This window comes from Zonotrichia leucophrys, chromosome 18, assembly GCF_028769735.1.
Source record: "Zonotrichia leucophrys gambelii isolate GWCS_2022_RI chromosome 18, RI_Zleu_2.0, whole genome shotgun sequence".
Lineage (NCBI taxonomy): Eukaryota > Metazoa > Chordata > Aves > Passeriformes > Passerellidae > Zonotrichia > Zonotrichia leucophrys.
Window position 1 is genome coordinate 1,823,940 of NC_088187.1, and position 17,796 is coordinate 1,841,735.

At 46.8% G+C, this 17,796-nt stretch overlaps 1 protein-coding gene across 17 annotated transcripts in view; it reads right to left on the reverse strand.

Annotated features, from left to right (window-relative positions):
• The window catches only part of CACNA1G (calcium voltage-gated channel subunit alpha1 G), a 143,548-nt gene that overhangs the window by 59,402 nt on the left and 66,350 nt on the right, over positions 1–17,796 (reverse strand). For all 17 annotated transcript variants that reach the window (XM_064728318.1, XM_064728320.1, XM_064728317.1 and 14 more), the window contains exons 11-14: positions 5,063–5,214; positions 4,345–4,530; positions 3,122–3,236; positions 2,288–2,443 (exon numbers count right to left, since the gene is read on the reverse strand). In XM_064728318.1, coding sequence (XP_064584388.1) covers positions 2,288–2,443; positions 3,122–3,236; positions 4,345–4,530; positions 5,063–5,214 — 609 coding nt within the window. The remainder of the gene's footprint in view (positions 1–2,287; positions 2,444–3,121; positions 3,237–4,344; positions 4,531–5,062; positions 5,215–17,796) is intronic.

Genomic DNA, 17,796 nt, shown 5'->3' on the forward strand with positions numbered 1-17,796 from the left:
CACGGGCAGCAGACACTGGGGTTTGTTTACAGCGAGAGATGATCTCTCTATTAATTCTGCTTAGGAGAGGATCCTCTGTGCTGGCTTGCAAAAACCAGAATGTGATCTGTTCACAAAGCTACACACCATCAAAGCTGAATAAACATAAACCAGCAAGGCCAGACCTGGGGCCTAACCTCCAGAGATATTCACTCCCAGTCTGCTGCAGGAAACCTGGGTTGAGCCAAGGGCTCTCTTGGAGCCATTGCACCTCACTGGATGAATGTAGAGAACTCAGAATAACAAGGACGTGGAAGGAAGATTATTATTAAAAAGCTATCATTAAAGCCTGAGATATAAAATAGCAATGTAATCAGAGTCACAGATTATAGATATATGGTGTGAGTTTGTTAAAATTGTCAGGGCAGAGCAGAACTGACAACCCGGGTTTGGTATTTGGGGGCTGCACTAGCTCCTGGTCCCTGTGCTCACCTCAGTGCTGGCATGGGCATCACTGGCTTCATGCTGACCCGTTGCTGTCCCAAATCCAAGGTTCCTCCCTCATTTACACAGCACTTAAAGCACATTTCAGCTTACACAGATACCCTGGAGCTGGCTTGGACAAGCCCAGTGCTGCTCTGGCAGTGGAGACATGGGGGCAGCTGATGGGGCAGCCTGGCTGCAGAAAACAGCCAAGAGCAAATTTGAGGAGTGCTGCAGGCACTTCCCTGACTCCAGGGGAGCCATACCCTCAAGGACATCGTTACTGGAATAAAACCACAACGCATAAGCCAGAACATGTCTTTTCAGGGAGTTGCACCATGGCACAGCTGACCACCAGGCAAGGGATAATTTGCTGCCCAGGAAGAAGCGGGATGCAGTGGTGGAGCAGGAGCATCTCCTGCATGGCAAACCAGACAAGCCAAGGAGCAGAGGAGTCAGCCTCCCTTAAGGGCCAGGGGCTGGCAAATGGGCTGCTGCATTTAAAGGCTGTATCTTTTCTCTGCATAGTGGGTGCAGAGATCCAGGTGATCTCCTGTGCTGGTGACCTTCAAAGATCAATTTGCCAGACTGAACAAAGTTTGGGTTTAGAAGCTGTCACCAGGAACAGACAAGGAGCTTTGTACCTCTTCTCACCTGGGCAAGGGAACATTTTTGGTGTTTGAGAGACTGAGCAAAGGAACATTTTGCTCTTTGAGAGAACCCAGCAGTGATTGTCCTTTTGGCTGAATGGTGGGGGGACATTTACAGACAGAAACAGCTACAACGATAACAATTAAAAAAGAAAAGTACCATCATGGAGAGAAAGAGACGATACAAAAGAAAAAAATTATTCTTGCTATGTCCTGGTATGACTCCATTAATTTAACTCCAAACTTCAAAAATAATAATGATAATAAAAACTGTTCTGTTCGTAGGGTTGCAGGATATCATAATAAACATGCAACAAAACTAAAATATTTATTCATCCCAGAATGCTTAAAAAAATCAGAGATAGTGTTTAGAAGCACAGCCCATATAAGCAGACCCCAGTGAGGAGTTTTAGGCTGTATTTAGCCCTCCAACCAATGCCCCAGACAGGGTATAGGGGTCCCTCCCCTTGGGTGTTCTTGAACAGTTGGAAAATTTCTGCAAGGAGCAGGTGAGCATCACAGGTCCCCCACTCTGAGGGGTACTAGGTGTATCCCTGCACACCCACAGCAAGCTGGAGAGTTGGATTGGCAGTAGGATGGAAAAAAAGGTTGAGCTCAAGTCTACATGCCCCCTCAAAGCCTCCAGCAATGCAGGATGTCTCGTGGAAGCTCCCATTGTGACGAAGCAGATGGCAGAGACCAGAAATCATGTACCTTAAAATACGCAGAGCATTGCAGGGCTGGAAATTGGAAGAGCTCCATGAATGCATACCATGAAAAAAGATAATCGTGTCACTAATCTCTTACCAGCCTGTGTAAGTTTTCAGGAGGGGCCTTTAATCTGGATGACAAACACGGCGAAAACTGTTTCAAAGAGACTGTCATAGCAGTGATCCCATCCGCAGTGCCTGACTCACACCTCAATTCCCACTCCTGCATTAATGCTAACAATGCTTTTCATTTAAGCCCTTCATTTAGAGGGTTTGCTGTATTTAATTGCACCATGGCTACGGAAACAAAAAAAGTAAAAAAATAAGAAGACCTAATATTTTACCCCACTTTTTTCCCACACCACTTCTGTCAAGGTATTGCTGTCCACCTCAGAAATCAGATTCCAGGATCTGGAGGTCCTAAAACTTGAAAAGAAAGCAAAGGCACAAGCACGAGGACATTACCTCTGTCTGGAAACCCTCTACCAGGATGGCCACCAGCAGATTAAAGAGAACATAATTCCCAAATGTCATGAGAGCGATGAAGTAGAGAGCAGCCCAGGATGAGGTGGAGGCCATGCCATTGTAAAGGACCTTGTTCCAGTCTTCCTGCGTCAAAATCTGCAGAGGAAGAGTATCAGGACTGTGGAGATACTGGAGGATAGCAGGCTGGGTATCCACACTCTGGATAGGCCAGACAAGCATCCTGCTTTTAGGGTTTCCACTGTAGCTGTAACCACAAGAGGATAAATCCCTTCTGAGCCAGAGAAGAGAGAGAACCAGAGATTCCCAACCACCAGCAAGGACTTTGTGCAAATTGCCCTGTCCCCCATATCCAGGGACAGCCATAAGGGAGGATAACACTGCACTGGTCAGACCTTTCCTTTGGTCAGCCAGAATGACTGAAAGCCCTCCACAGATCCCAGGGTTAAAGGGCCCAGAGCTGCTAGAACAAAAACCTGCACATATCAGCTTTAAATAAGATTCCATTATTTGTCAAAATACCACTACAAATGGTCCTGATCTCCTCCTTTCCATCTCTTCCCTCTATATTTACTTTCACCCACCCGGTCCATACCCTGCAAACACAAGAGCCTCCTGACTTGGCAGCCCCTCCTCACCAGGGTCCTGATTTAGGCTGGAAAACAGCCCAAAAGCCCCCATAAACCTGCACTTGTGGTTTTGGGTCATCTTCTTTCCATGGCATGGAGCTTCACTAAACTTTCTCGTATACATTGGAAAACAACCCCAGTCTTTGCAGTCTCAAAACGCCCATCAGTTGTATTTTCCATTTTGTACCTGGAAAACAGTGACGATGGCCCAGAGCAAGGAGTCAAAGTTCTTCCTGTCAGGCAGAGTGTCGCCATCCCGCTCCGAAGCGAACTTGCAGCCAAAGAGGTGCATGCCCAGGATGCTGCAAATGACAGGAGGCAGAGGCTCGACAATAAGACCACCACACAAGTCAGTAATCATACAGCAGGGCGACTCTCTCCTGATTTCACCTGAGCTATTCCTTTTTATGCTTTTTTAAAAAAGATGGATCCTTTGTTCGCTGAAAAACAAGCCTTGAGATCACGCAAATCAGTTGTGAATTTAGGTCAAATCTGTCAAGGAGTTTCAACCAAAAAGTATGCCTGCTCCTTGTTTTTCTTCTGCTTCATTTTTTGTAAGTCAAAACATTGTCTTTCAACATTTTCTAAACAAAATGTTTTGACTTTCTGTTTTGCAATGACACATTTTCAGCAAAATATGCTTCAACTGAATTAGGAAGACAAAAAGGGTTTCTGTGAAATGCCTGAATAAGACATATCAGGGGACTCAAAACAGCTTTTTCAATTTTGACAGAAGAACAGAATACCTTTCATTATGGATAGATACTAAAAGAATAATCTGCTTTTCCCTGATCTCTGCTAGTAACCTGAATAATCAAATTATTTACAGCTCTGCTGAGTACCACGCCTGCAAATGGCAGTTTTGGAGTCTCACTGGAAGAAGGGACATTATACCCTGGAAGAGACTGTCTCTCTTCAGCCTTCCCAGTGCCTGCATTGCTCAAACACCACAGCTAGCTGTAGAAAGAGAACAACTCTTCTCAACTCTTCTCAAAATCTAAAAATACAGAGCTACCCCAACGGTGTTTCTAACATTTCTACTTGTCTGAAGACGAGGCCATGAAAAAACACAAGCACCACCATGACATTCCTTTAGGAACATCATCCTCTTCTTGGCAATATTTTTATCACCAAGCTTTCTGACAGTTGGTAAGTAACGGGATTGCTGTCTTGTGGTGATGTCAAGGAACCATCCAGCCTGAAAGATCTTCTTTGTAAACCATTTTGCAAAGAAATCTCATCTGGCTGACTGAGAGAATTTAGGGCAGCAAACCACAGCCAGCAATGCTGCTCCTGGGACCGTTCAGCTCAACCATATTCTGGCACGGACTCTGTCACCTCCTCACCCCACCACAGGATCCCATCTAAAAACCCAGAGCATGCTCAGGACAGGGAACTGGAAACACTCACCTAAAGATGAAGATGAAGAGCATCAGCAGCATGCAGAAGGTGGCCACATTGTCCATGGTCTTCATGAGGACAACGAGCTGGCGTTGCAGCGCTGGCATGAAGCGGACGAGCTTCAACACCCGCATGAGACGGAAGGTGCGCAGGACCGAGAGCCCCCCGCCCTGCTGGCCCACGATCTCCCACACGCTGAGGAGGACAGAAAATGTCAATGCAAGCTGACAGAAAAAGCCTAATTGTAAAGGCCCAGCGGAGGGGCAGGGAAGGGAAGGTGAAATTCAGAGAGAAGAGAGACGGAAAGTGGGCAGAGATGTGATGCCAATGCTCGTAGAGATCTGGACTCTGTCCAGGCTTGCAAAGAGCAGAGCCCTACTTGAATGTCAAAAATACACCTAGAAATCAGTGACTGCAGCTGCAGGGGCAATTATAGCCTTTGCATGTGCCAAAAAACCAGAGATACTTAATTGGGCACTGGTTGTGCCATTTGGATCCCAGACTGTCCCAGGACATTGGGACTGATAGCTTTCTGCTTGAGCCTCTCTCTAAAATGACCGTAAAATAATCCCAAGATATGTATTAGCCATCGTGCCTAAGTGCATTAATTAGAGAGAGAAGTATAAAGTGTCACAGGAAGGTATTTATGCCAACTCTCCATTACTTTCTGTTTAATTAAACACCCAAATGAGGAGAAGCACACATAAAGAAAGCTCAAGGTTTGTACCTAATCACCACAATGATCCCATCAAAGATGTTGTATGGATTCTTAATGTAGCCAAAAGGACCATAAACAAGGACTTTCAACAGCATCTCCAGGGCAAAGAGGCTTGTGAAGACGATGTTGCTGATCTCCAGGGCATTGGTAAGTTCCTCCGGCTGGGGAAAAAAGAGGAGGAAATTGAAAAAACAAACAGCCAGCTCCGCATCCAAAAATCACACATGAAAACACAACAAGCCCCAATACTACAAGTGCAAGAATACTGATGCTAATGATGTGGCAAGAAAACGGCAATAGCTCACTCAAAGCCCAGGAGATGGAAGGAAAATACTTTCAGAGTGTTTAAGGTTTAGAAGTCCATTGTAAATTCAGCTGGTAAATCAGGACATGGACTTCACGTTAATCAAGCTTTAGTACCACCTCAGGAGGTTCAGGCAGAAGTGGCATGTACTGAGGCTTAATGCTTTGACATCCCCCACACTGATTCTCCTTATGCAGAAGGGAAAGTCAGGCCATTTTCTCACATAAATATCCCTTTAGGGCCTGTCTTTTTATTTAGTAGCTCATCAAAAGATTTGAGCCAAGATTTTTCAAAAGCAGAGATCTGAGGTGATATAACCAGAATGGCTCAAAAAAAAATCTCATTACTCAAAAGAAATCTCATTATCAAGTGGCCCCAAATCTGCAACTGAGGAAGGGCCCAATGCTGGCATTCCAGACAGGCAATCTGAAAATAGAGGAATGAAAAAACCACAAAAACTTATCAAACAGACCCCTGGTAGTCTTAGACCTAATTTAATACCTTTAATGTTTTTTTAGCATGTTTCACAGAGGGTTCCCAACAATGCCTGCAGATGCCCAGTGCTTCAGTTTCCCCAACAGGTGGGCAGGCATTATTGGAAAACATGGCAGAAGACAAAACCCAGTGGTGTAGTCAGTGCGGGATCAGTCAGTGGCAAGGACAGAATCACCATACAAGATCACTTCCCCCCATTTAACCCCAAGCCACAGTTGCAGCTGCTTGTTTCTGCTGAAAGGCTTCATTAAAACCAGAAGCTGACATCCTGCTGGCAGGTGGTGGTGGGGTCACATCAGCAGCGCTGAGGTGGCGCACGGCCGTGGGCTGGCACAGCTCACCTCACACCTCACACACAGGGGCTGCTAGGCTCCCCTGGGCTAGTTTGGCACTGGCTGGTCTAACTTATAACCACTGATGTGGCTTTAGATGCCTGGACAATAACCATGGCGGGTTATGGCCAGATGTGCATACACTGCACTACACTACGAGCAGAAGACAACGTGCAACACATGAAGTTGGCAGCACCTTCCACTTACATGAGAGACATTCATGACTGGCCAAAAACTTCCTGTGACAGACCAGGAGCTGCCACACCACAGCACAGGCTGTAGGGTTTGACTTGAGGTGACCCAACCCTGACATGATGGCAACCACGAGAGTAGAGACCTCAGGGGCAGGATCAACACTTGGTCAACCGTGCTTCAGAGCCTGAAAAACCTACAGTGACCAAGGGGTTCATAAATACATGCTGGCAAAAACCACAGATAAATCCATGGAAGCATTCAAATATTTGTTTCCAAGAGTTAAACTACCCAGGTCCAGCCTTTGCAGCTCAAGTTCCTCCAACCCAGCTTGAGGGTAGATGGGGACACAAATTGGTGCGATGTTATCTCAACATAGTAGTGAATCCCTGAGGACTTGCACGGATAATATCCCTGCACGGATATTGGCAGGAGCTTGTGATGACACAGGATAGCAAAGCAGGAAACAGCAACATTTAAAAGAAAATGTAATAAAAAAGTAAAAAAAAGAGGGTGTTGAACACAACTTATACCTCAAACATCCTTGCTGAAGAACAGATCCCTTGGCTAGAGTTTGCCAAACACATCATGCACACAGCCCAAATCATCTGCCACTGATCTACAGCTAAAATACAAACACGGCAGCTCCCAATATTAAATTCAGCCATGGTTTAATGCCGTAATACCTATGGGAACACTCAGACACAGGGTAATAAATAGGCCAAGAACTTATATGTCAAGCTGCACCTCAGGACAATTTGAAATAGCTACAATTCTACATTACTCACAAAAAAATGCCAACTCATTCATGAGTGCCTCAGTGCTGAGGCTCTGTGCTGTTATTAGTGATACTGCAGTGATACAGCTGGAAAGGAGATGTGCTCCTGGAAGCTTTCCTTCTCATCCATCAGAACCACTAACCTGGACCCTGAAGGGTGATTTCCACCCTCTCTTCCCCCTCTGCAGTGGTACAGTGAAATCCAACTGGAGCCACAGGCACAACCCAGTTCAACCCCTCGCCCAACATCTCCCACAGTCACATCATCCCTTCCTCGTGGGGGCTGACATGGAAAATCCAACAGCCCTGGAAAGGGATGACATGTTAATAGCATGGATTAATGAAACTTTGGACTTCATGGGCACTTTCTAGTCAGAGATGTTGGAATGTGCAAATCCAGATGGGAGGTGCTGGCAGGGCATAGCTGGGCGATGTGGGAAGGCACAGGGGGAGCAGCACTTACATTGCAACTCTCCCCAAATCCTCAGCACACACTGGAGGGGCTGTGACCCTTCTGGCCCATGAAATTTCCCTCCCAGACCGTCCAACTCAGGAGATATCCAACACCCAAATAGCCCTGGCACTGGCTTGTGAGGGCTATGGGTCAACCTGTGCTGGCATAGCAGCAAAAAATGTACCTGCCTCCCATTACTTCACCCCAAAAAAGCTGCCTGCCCTCCTACTCCTCCTCCACACACTCTTTTCCACTTCTCTTGCAGGAAACAGTTTTCAATATCTGAGACACTGGGCAGACATAATAAAAATGAAGAGCGGGTACTCCTGAACCAGAGGTGAGAATTAATGTCCAAAAAACTAATTGGTCAAACTGGATTAAAAGAGAAAGGGAAAACTTCCATGTCATCCATCCAGGAAAAGAGAAGAGAAGATCCAGAGCAGCCTGGAGCTCTGCTGGGCAGGTTAATTTGAGCATCTACTGGAAGAACATCCCACTCTGACCTGGCTGAAACCCGCTGAGTTATTTTGCCTCGGGAAACCACACATCCCTAAACAGTTGAGATGGGGTGATGCAAATTACTTGGGGGATTTCACAACCATCTGTGAAGCAGGGCGTCCCCTCAAGACCCTGAGTCCCACTCAGGGGTCCCCAGGGCAGCCCATGAGTCCCCTGAAGCAGCTCATCATCCCTTTCAAGGGACACAGAGCTGCAGCTGGTCCATGGGGGACCCCTGCCATGACACCACTGGGATTTATTTGTACCAAGTGAGGGGGGCTGTGATCATGATCCTGCCCCGGGGAATCTCAGCCAGGCTGTGGGGATTCAAACCCTTCTAAGAATGCCAGCTATGGGATTTTCATCCAGCCATAGATGTATAAGATAATAAGATTTTTTATAAGACGCTTCTACTCTAGAGAAATCACAAATATGTCTGAGACCTCTTTCCTGAGACATCATTATAGTACAGCAGGAATATGATTTTCTCTCCCATGGGAATTGAAATTATCAATCCATCCCAAACAGGAATTCAAAATTTCAAACTTGGGAAACTAAGACACAATGCACAAAATCTTAGAGGTTCTTCCCGCTATTTCACTCCCCATTCCTTTATCCCTTTGCTCTGTACTGTAAATCAACCAAAATTAAAAAAACATAAATAAAAGTCAGCTTGAAGAAGAACATGGAACTTTTTGTTCCCCAGCTGTCATTGGGAAACCAATGGGAACCATTAGGGAGCTAATCCCCCAGCTGGACATTTCAAACACCTCAGACGACATACTCCAATAAAGTTGGGGGGGTTTTGAGGCCAGTCCACTGAAACTGCTCCTCTCCCACAAACAGCTTCAAATGTGATAAACTGTCATTTTCTGACAATAACTGTCTAATCAAAACACTATCGACCAGCTCTAGACATGATGTACCTGAGAGACTGACACACAACCGGCTCCATGGATCCTCACTGGGCTGGGAGGAAAACAGCTGGCAAAATCACTCAGATTTTCTCTCTGAGGGCCACAACACAGCAGCTGGGGGAAGTAACATCCTTCCTTTGGCTAAATGATATATTGTGGGGGGGAAAAAAACCTTCCAGGACCACCCTAAAAAAGACATTTTTCAGGAAGCAGAAACTGAGGTGCAGAGCCTGGGGTTTCTATGCAGCACGAAGCCTCTGCCCACCACCCCCATTACAGCACAGCTGCCACAGCCTCAGCTTCTCCACTAAAAGAAGAGTCTGCTAATTCTCTCATCAGTAGCAGCAGTGCCTAATTAAAAGGAAAGCATCCTATGATTAAACAAGCAACACACAGAAAGAGCGAGATCCAAGTGTAATTCAACTGTGGTACAAAACACCAGCTCTGCCGATGAGCCCTCAGTAAATACTGAATTTTGTTTACAGGACATCTTGCTTTGCTGGACACACAGATATGTTGTCCTGGATAAATCATTCCCTGTTAGCCTTCTGTTTGTGTAGTGTCGATTTGTTGATGTACCAAACAGCACACTGACAAGTTGTGGCAGCACAAGAAATCAGAGCAGACAGGGCAGTGCTGCTCAAAACACACGGAGCATCGCTGGGGCAGCAGGAGGATGTGAGCCTGGGCACCCACCCAGAGCTGATCCTGCCTGGCAGGAGGAAGGACTGGCAGCCAGGAGGGCACGCTCCCTGCACCCTGTCTGCAGGAATCAGGCAGGGCTGTCTGGCACCAAGCAGGGCACTGCCAGGGGGCATGGCAGGAAGCAAGGGAAGATGTCCCCAGAGTGCCTCAAGAGGTATCTCAAAGCTGGACCAGCACCTTGCCCTTTTTTGGCACTCAGAAATCGGCTGTAATGCCCTTCTTTCTCTTTTCCCCCCTCTATTTTTAAAGTTGAGTAGAAGCTCAATGGCAGAAGTGACACACTCCATTTCCATGTGGGCACATGCCTCTTCTCCCTGCACGCAGGGCTCCAAGGTGCTGCTGAGCAAGCAAGGCTGTGGGCACTGAGTAGGGAAGAAGGCCATGCCAGCCCCAGGGTCTGAGTTCCCCAATTTCTGAAAAACAAGCCCTGCTGCTGCGTGAAGTGCAAACAGTGCCCTACAAGGCTTCCAACTCCTGCCTTCCTCCAGCTGTGACCCATTTAGGGCACAGGGTCTTCATCATCATCAGACCTGCACCCAGTGCCGTGGTATGGCTGGCACATATCCATCCATCCATCCATCCCACACTCCCCTTGTCCAGACAATGAGCTCCAGGATGCAGGCAAGCCTGATCTTGTCCAGCCCCTGGTCCTGGGATATCAACACAAAAGAACAGAAGCACCCCAGGGTCTTTCCTCTCTGTCTTGCTAACATTAAAACAGAAAAACCCACTCTGTCTCGCCACAGCACAGAGCGAGGGATGGGACGACCAGTCAGGAGGCAGATCCCTCCTGATCCCAAGGGATATCTTTGAGATATTGCTCTGCTGCTGTGAGAGTATCCAGAAGACCGTGAAAACTTCTAACCCATTCAAACTGCTGCAAGAATAAGACCTTTCTGAAATCATTACCATGGCAACTAGGAAAAATAACACAGAAAGAAATAGCGACCTCAGCTATTTCACAGGAAACACCAACAACATTTTACTGACTCATCACTTGCAGATTTCTAATATATATACATAAGAAAGAAAATCAAATGGGTCACACAAAGATAGGATTTTCAACTTAACACTGCTCTATTAAGATCCTCTCCACCCTCCCTGTGGATGCAGACACACACCAGGTCCACCCCAGAACAGAAGCCAGACCACAAGTCCTAGGGCAAAATGCAAGAAATTCTCACCAACAGAGCAGCTCTTAATTAACAAAATGAGGTGCCCTGTCTTTGCCCTCTCCCACGCTCAGTTCCCCATGACTGATAGCTCATTGGCTGTGTCCTCATTCAACCCACAAGCCTTCTCCATGCACTGCCCCTATCATATCCACATTAACCCCTTGTATCAGTGCACCCACTGAGCCACGACCATCCAAAACACCACTTCAGCTCCCTTCAGTAAATACAGCTCCTGTTGGCTCGGGAGCTGCTTGTGACTATAAATAGAAACTCAATCTACACATATTTTCAGAAGTGACATTCATTGTCTTTGGGGTTCCTTAAAAGGTATCAGCTTTAACAACCGTCCTGTGTCCAGCAGAGCAAACCTGAGCCATGCTTAATCGGGGTATGATAGGCTTTCTCTACTTGTCCTTTGCCAACTTGGTTAAAGAAAACAATTCAGAAAGTAGGAGGATTGCAGCAGGTTTTGCTCTGCTCCTCCTGGGGCTGGAGACATGGAAAAGGACAGCGGGCTCACTGCTCAGTGGGCTGGAGGACTGCTGGGATGTTCAGGATTTATAGGCATTTATTATAAGGAAATGACTTTTCAGACAAGTTAACAAGTCCAGTTACATCCCTTCACTGCATGGGAAAGAAGGATTTGCTTACGGGCTGAATGGAGGCTGAATATTTCATGCCACAGCAAGTAATGCTGTAAGAAAGGGAGGAAAGCAGCTTTCATTTCAGAGAAATCAGAGCTGTCTGCACAGGAGGGATTCCCCTTCCATCCCTTCTGCTAATCTTCTTGTTTTCCACTCAGCCTCCCCCATTCCAATCAACAAGTGTCCCTTCCCAGCCCACATCTGCAGAGAGAAGGAGCTGAGTCCTGTGGACATGGAACCTCCAGGTGCAAGACCTTCCTCTCCAACACATCTTTGTTAAGGAACCATGGCAAAAAACTGAATTCCCTGGCCCCTATTGGCCATACAGGGCACCTGTCTCCCTGCTCCCACCTGTCTGCCTCGAGAGTGGGGTGCAAACGAGGGAATGAGCCCCAAATTTGATGGAGAATTTCATCGACCCACCCTGAAGGCATTCCATGGAGCATGGCTGCCCAGACCCATAAACAGGGCCTGCAGACAACACCCTCCTCCAGCAAGCCCTGCAGCTGCGTTCTCGTTATCGCTCTCAGGAGGGACAGCATATAATCTTGCCTGGATTCCTTATCTCTCTCTGCTTGAGATTTCTGGATGAGCATTATCCCAGAAAATGCAAGAAAAACATGAACCAGCTCATCCCTCTGCCCAGGTTTCGCAGGAGCTTAAAATGAACAAAAGCTGCATTTCTACTTGGTCACACCTTGTAAGTACTTAAGATTTAAAGCCCTCTATTTCTGGTTAATCTAAACCAAGTTTGAAACTTATCTCCCTATTAGTACTTGAGAAGGGACCAGGGGGAGGGAGGAAATAAAAAGAGGGAAAGAAAAATGCTGTCACTGTAGAGCTCCTGCACAGTTCTGCTGAACCTGGATTTCTGATGCTGGTAACACTATCTCTAATGCTGACAGACATCCATGGGGGAAAAGCCACTCATTTCCCAACATCAGCAAAAAACCAATTATAACAAAGAGCTGAAATCCAGCAGAGATGAGGGAAAAAACACTCAGCTGCTGTGCCCATTCCTGCTGGGGGCTTAGCAGGGTGGGAATGGGCTCTGTGAGGACACGAGTGACAGCAGGGCAGAGTCGCGGGTGCCAACAGCATTGGGACAAACCTCTACCAGGAGAAATAAGGAAAAATACGGACTGATCCCTGGGAAAACACCAACAACCAGAAGTGCTTACAGATGAAAGCGCTTGTGGTGCAAGCTGAGGGTGCTCCAGATGCTCTAGCTGAATTTCCTGGATCCCACCCAAGGGGAACAACCACAATAATCAAAGAAGGAATAGAAAGAAATGCCTGACTATCTGCACAGAGCAGCAATTTTTCATCCATACAGGGATGAAGCAAGTTTTGAAAGTGCACATCATTCTTCCATTTCACCTAGCTGGAGTCTCTTTTCAATGCTGCCTGGGCAGAGATAACAGGAGGCTATGGATGGCAGCTGAAACAACAGCTGTAATGATAGGATCTAAGGTAGCCCAACTATTTCCAGCCTCTGAACTAAATTAACAGGAAAGAACTGACACTTATGGTTCCCCAACCAGGGAGCTGAAGAAAACTTTAGCAGGTGCCAAGGAATCTATATAGGCTCACCCCTAAAGCATACAGAGAACTGATTTATCTGATAAAAAAAAATAACCTTCCCAGTTGCATGAAATCCCATTTAATTTTCAAATAATTCAGTCTCCAGAACCAGAATAAAGTCTGCTTTGTAGTCACAGTCCATTTTTTAATGACTAAGAGGACCATAGCATTTTTTATCCCTGGAAGAGCTTCACAAGCGGGTCAAATAAAACATGTGACTTTCTACAAGACCTCAGAAACCCTTCCAATCCCCGAGAAGCAGAAGAACCCCCAAGGTCCATATAAAGAATTACCCCCACTAACAAATAGAAAACTGGTTTTGAAGTCGGTAATCCTAGCGATTAACAGCTCTGATGTCTTTCACTAGCTTTGGATGATGACTCCTCTAGTCTCCAACAACAAGCCATTAATAAGAGTAATTTCTGCATAAGCAGGAGCTAATTGAATACAGTGTGTGCAAACCCATAGGGCACTGCATTTGCCTGCTGTGGGAGTGCCCCTTGCAGCTGGAGTGTCGAGGAATTACGTTGATGGTAGCTCCAAGCCCTACGTTGGGCAAGGCCAGCAGACGCTGAGCTGCCAAGGCTTTGATTGCTTGGCTAAGAGCAGCTGGCACAGGGCTGGGGAGATGTGCAATGGAGTTAAATCGAGATGTGGGATGTGCACTTCAGTGGAAGTGGAGATATCTCCACAGGAAGAGAAGGCAGTGCATAAACACGAGGCCTTGTGAGCTCCTGGGAAGAGCCCTGGGCAGATGGAGGTTTTCCAAGGAAAGGCTGTTTCATTGATTCAGGGATGCACACACCTGTGTAAGTGCCATTCTAAAACAAAGTCTAATGAATCAGACTCATATGAGGAAGTATCAAATGAGAAATTTCACCACAAAGCTGGTCTGTACCATTCAGTTGGAGTGACACAGCCAAGGTACAGGGTTAAGGAGTTCAGCACCAGTTTGCATCAGTGTGTGATGCAGAGAGCTCCCGGTGCAGCACCACTTGGGACATGGACATGGGACAGGTCTTTGAGTCCCTGCATTCGCAGGAAACAACTCAGAAGAGATGCAAGAGACACCAGAAATATTTTACAAAACAAAAGGATTCCCTTCCTTCCTGACCTGGGGACCTGACACAAATCCATGCACATCAAAGAAGCCAAAATATGTGTGCCCTGGGTTGACCTGGCATGGAGCCACAGAGGCTGGAGGGGACACGGTGCTGTCCATCCACAGCTGCCCTATGCAGCCAGACAAGTGTGAGCTGCAACCAGTCCCTGGACCTCCCACAGCCTCCTCAGGAGGTGAACCAGCACTGGGCAAGATCTCCTTTTAGGATATAGGGATGGTCAAAGGAGCAGCCTCCACACATCTGACAAATCTGCAGCTGCCATCTATCAACAGCAAAATGTTCAACTGGGCTTGAAACTGGTGGGGATTGGGATGTTCTTGACCACCAAGTCCTGGGAGCAAAGTACTTCTCATCCCAAATATGCCCTTATCTTTTGAGGCAGTGCTCATCCAGGGATCCAGACCTGCTACTCTCCAGTCTGCCCAGAACTTTGGACACACAGGCACCCTGAGACCTGGGCACCAACCTGTCACAGCCCCACTGCCCAGCTCCCTTACACCATTTCTCCATGGAACAATCCAATTTTCCTCCCACATGGAGAAATCAATCTGTGGGTGTCATGACAGCTAATAATTTCCAGTTACCTTCTTCTCTGCACATTGAATTCAGGCAGAAGCAGAAGTACATAAATACCATTTGGGTGACTGTTATTAATACTTGAACCTGCAGCCTAATGGTTGCTCCATGCTGGCAGGTTTTCTAACTGTTCACCTCCCCTCTCCATCATACTGGATATCTAAAAATTTAATGTTCTTTGATGCTGATTAAGACAACCCTCTTGTTCTCAAGCCTTGACTGTTTACATAAATAGATACTTTAATGCATTTTGCCAGCAAGGTTTCCTTTGACTCCTTGGCACAGATGGTTGCTATTTCCATGCTGCAGCAGCTATTAGATCGTAATGTTAACAGTGACAACTCTACATCATCTGTACCCTGCTCTCTCCCCTGCAGCAGGATGTACCAGGAATTCAGCTTGAGATACTGCCATGGGCTCAGGCTGCTCCTGTTTCCTGCAGAAGGAATTTTCCCCCCTCGGCTTGGGGCACTGTGGCTCTGTGGATCCCCACAACAGGCTGCTGTAGCCAGGGGTCCTCCAATGGCTGCACTTATGCTGGGGACACGTCAGGCAGTGCCTCATCCCACTTCCTTGAAGAACTGCCTCCCATGGATAATGAGCTTTTCTCCTCGGGTGCTGTCCCAGAGAGTCATTCACCCTTGTCACCTCTCCAATTTGATCTTAAAAATCAACAAAAGGCTTCCCACAGGTCTAAACCAATTCTTCCTTCCTTTCAGAGACACCAGGGTTTTGGAGCAATCTAGATCCAAGTCCACACAAGACCCAGGCAGGGATTTGAACCCATTGCAGCTTTGGGGAGGCCAGTGAAGGACTCTCCAGTCTCTTTCCTGTTAACAATGGCAAAACACCGCAGAGACAGCGACTGAAATTCAAGGGCTATTTAAACAAAAGAATATGTAGGCTATAGTTCATACAATGCGAGTTCAGACAAGGAAACTCAGAACAGCCAGGAAGCTCAATGTGAACCAGATTTTAAAAACAAAAACAAAACCCCCAAAGCCCTTCCTCAAGGAAGCCCTTGCTGAATTCTTTCCCCTACTGAGGAGTCCAACATCACGCCTCATACTAAAGCCTTTGCTTTTCACTCCAAGAAAGGAGTTGGAGGAAATAAAGGAAAATAAAAGCAGCATATTATGGAACAGAGCCTGGCATACAGCCAGGGTGGGGGGGAAAGCAGCACAGAAACCCTCTGGTTTAGCAGCACATTTTACTCCTGCTCTGTGGCAGAAAAATCTTTTGCTAAGCCGCAGCTGTTTGAACCCACAGTGCTGCAGAGGCTCAGCTTCCTTAAGGCGAATCAGTCAATTGGTTCAACAGTGTATTTAAAATCCCCTGAGTCTACCTTTAAATCACATTTATATTCCTCTACCCAAAGCTAATAGTTTCTACCTGCATTTTGCTTCATCTCTGTAGAAAAACAAGCTATTTAGCAGCCACATTAATAATCTGTGGCAATCTGGTTGTCATTTCCCTGATGGAAAATTTCACACTGCTGCCCAGCAGCCGCAACGTGGCAAGTGCTGCAAGCACCTCACACTGCGCTGCTCCCTCTGACTGCACCTAGAGCCAGAAAACAGCAGGAGTTGGTTTTGGATGGGTGGGGTGTGGAGGAAATACAGAATTACAATCATTCAGGTGTACCTGCAGCTCAGGCATGTGCAGGAACCATGTGGAACAACCTGGTGTTGGGTGAGAAAGTCAGCTCATGTCAGAAGGAGCCTAGAGGCAACCCAGCCCTTGAAGCTTCAGCCATGCGATGGTAAAATGTGTGTTGACAATTTACAGTGGAAGGTGGCTTATGGAAAAGAGCATTGGGTGGAAGAGGAGGTTCATCCAGCAGCCCTGGCCATGGGTGCTCAATCTGACCAGGTTGACTGATGGGTGAATACAAATAAGCAGCAAGAGGTGGGGGCCAGTGTTTTCAACACACTCCCAATTCCCACTAATTTGTATGTGCCTTCAGAAAACCACTGTCACCTTAAATATCACAACCAGGCCTACTCTGGTTGCCTTGTCTGTTAAACAAGGGACTAAAAGATTTTTTCAGGTCCCTCCAGGCTGCCTGTCCCAAGGTGAGACGTCAAACCTCCAGAGGAGCAGACTTTTCTCCCTGGCTGTTATGAGGAGCTCAGCTCACCAGCTCCTGTCCTGAAGTCCAGGATGGTCTGGTGGTCCCAGAGCTGCTGAATCCCACCCAGCATTGCTGGGGCCAGATGGGTGGGCATCTTCCTTCTTCCTTTCTGGGTAACCTCCAGCCTGTCCTTCCTCTCAGAGAGGAGCAGCCCCTCTGCCAAGGGGCCTCTAAACAACACAAGGTTTTGACGTGACACCTTAAAATAGGCCCTTAAAATATTTACCCTAATATAGCCCACTGTGCCCAGGGCAGCATGTGGAAAGCCCAAGAGGTAAATACTGTCTAAATAAGCAGAGAGCTTAATATAGAAAGTCATGGAGTCAAGTATTCTTCAAGCGCCCTCACATCTCTGCAAACATCAGTCAGTAAAGATAAATTTGACATGGTTGATCACTCACACTTTTAGGAAAGGCTCTTCCAAAAGACAAAAATCATGTTTCAGTGTTCATAATCTCTGCAGGAAGGTCTAGTCCAACATTTTTCCCCTCTAATTCCTGCTCTCATAACTGTCAGATTATGAAATTGCCAACTCTAAGCCTTACGAGGTTACAAAGAAACACCTCTCTGTTCTCTTTTGCCACTTTGAGAAGATGAACTAATAAAAACAAGCTCTGCTATTCCCTCCAAGTGCCTGGGAGAAAGGAATCTGGAACGATAGTAGCTTCAAAATACCATTAAAGAAAGCAACCACCCACAGTGTCTGGAGTACCCCCACGCATATCAGCTCCCTTCACCCCTGTTACCCAAAAACCACACAAAAATCTGCCTCTTGTCATCCAGATGTTTGCTGGGACTCACCACTGGCCAGGGCAGAAACCGGAAACCTCC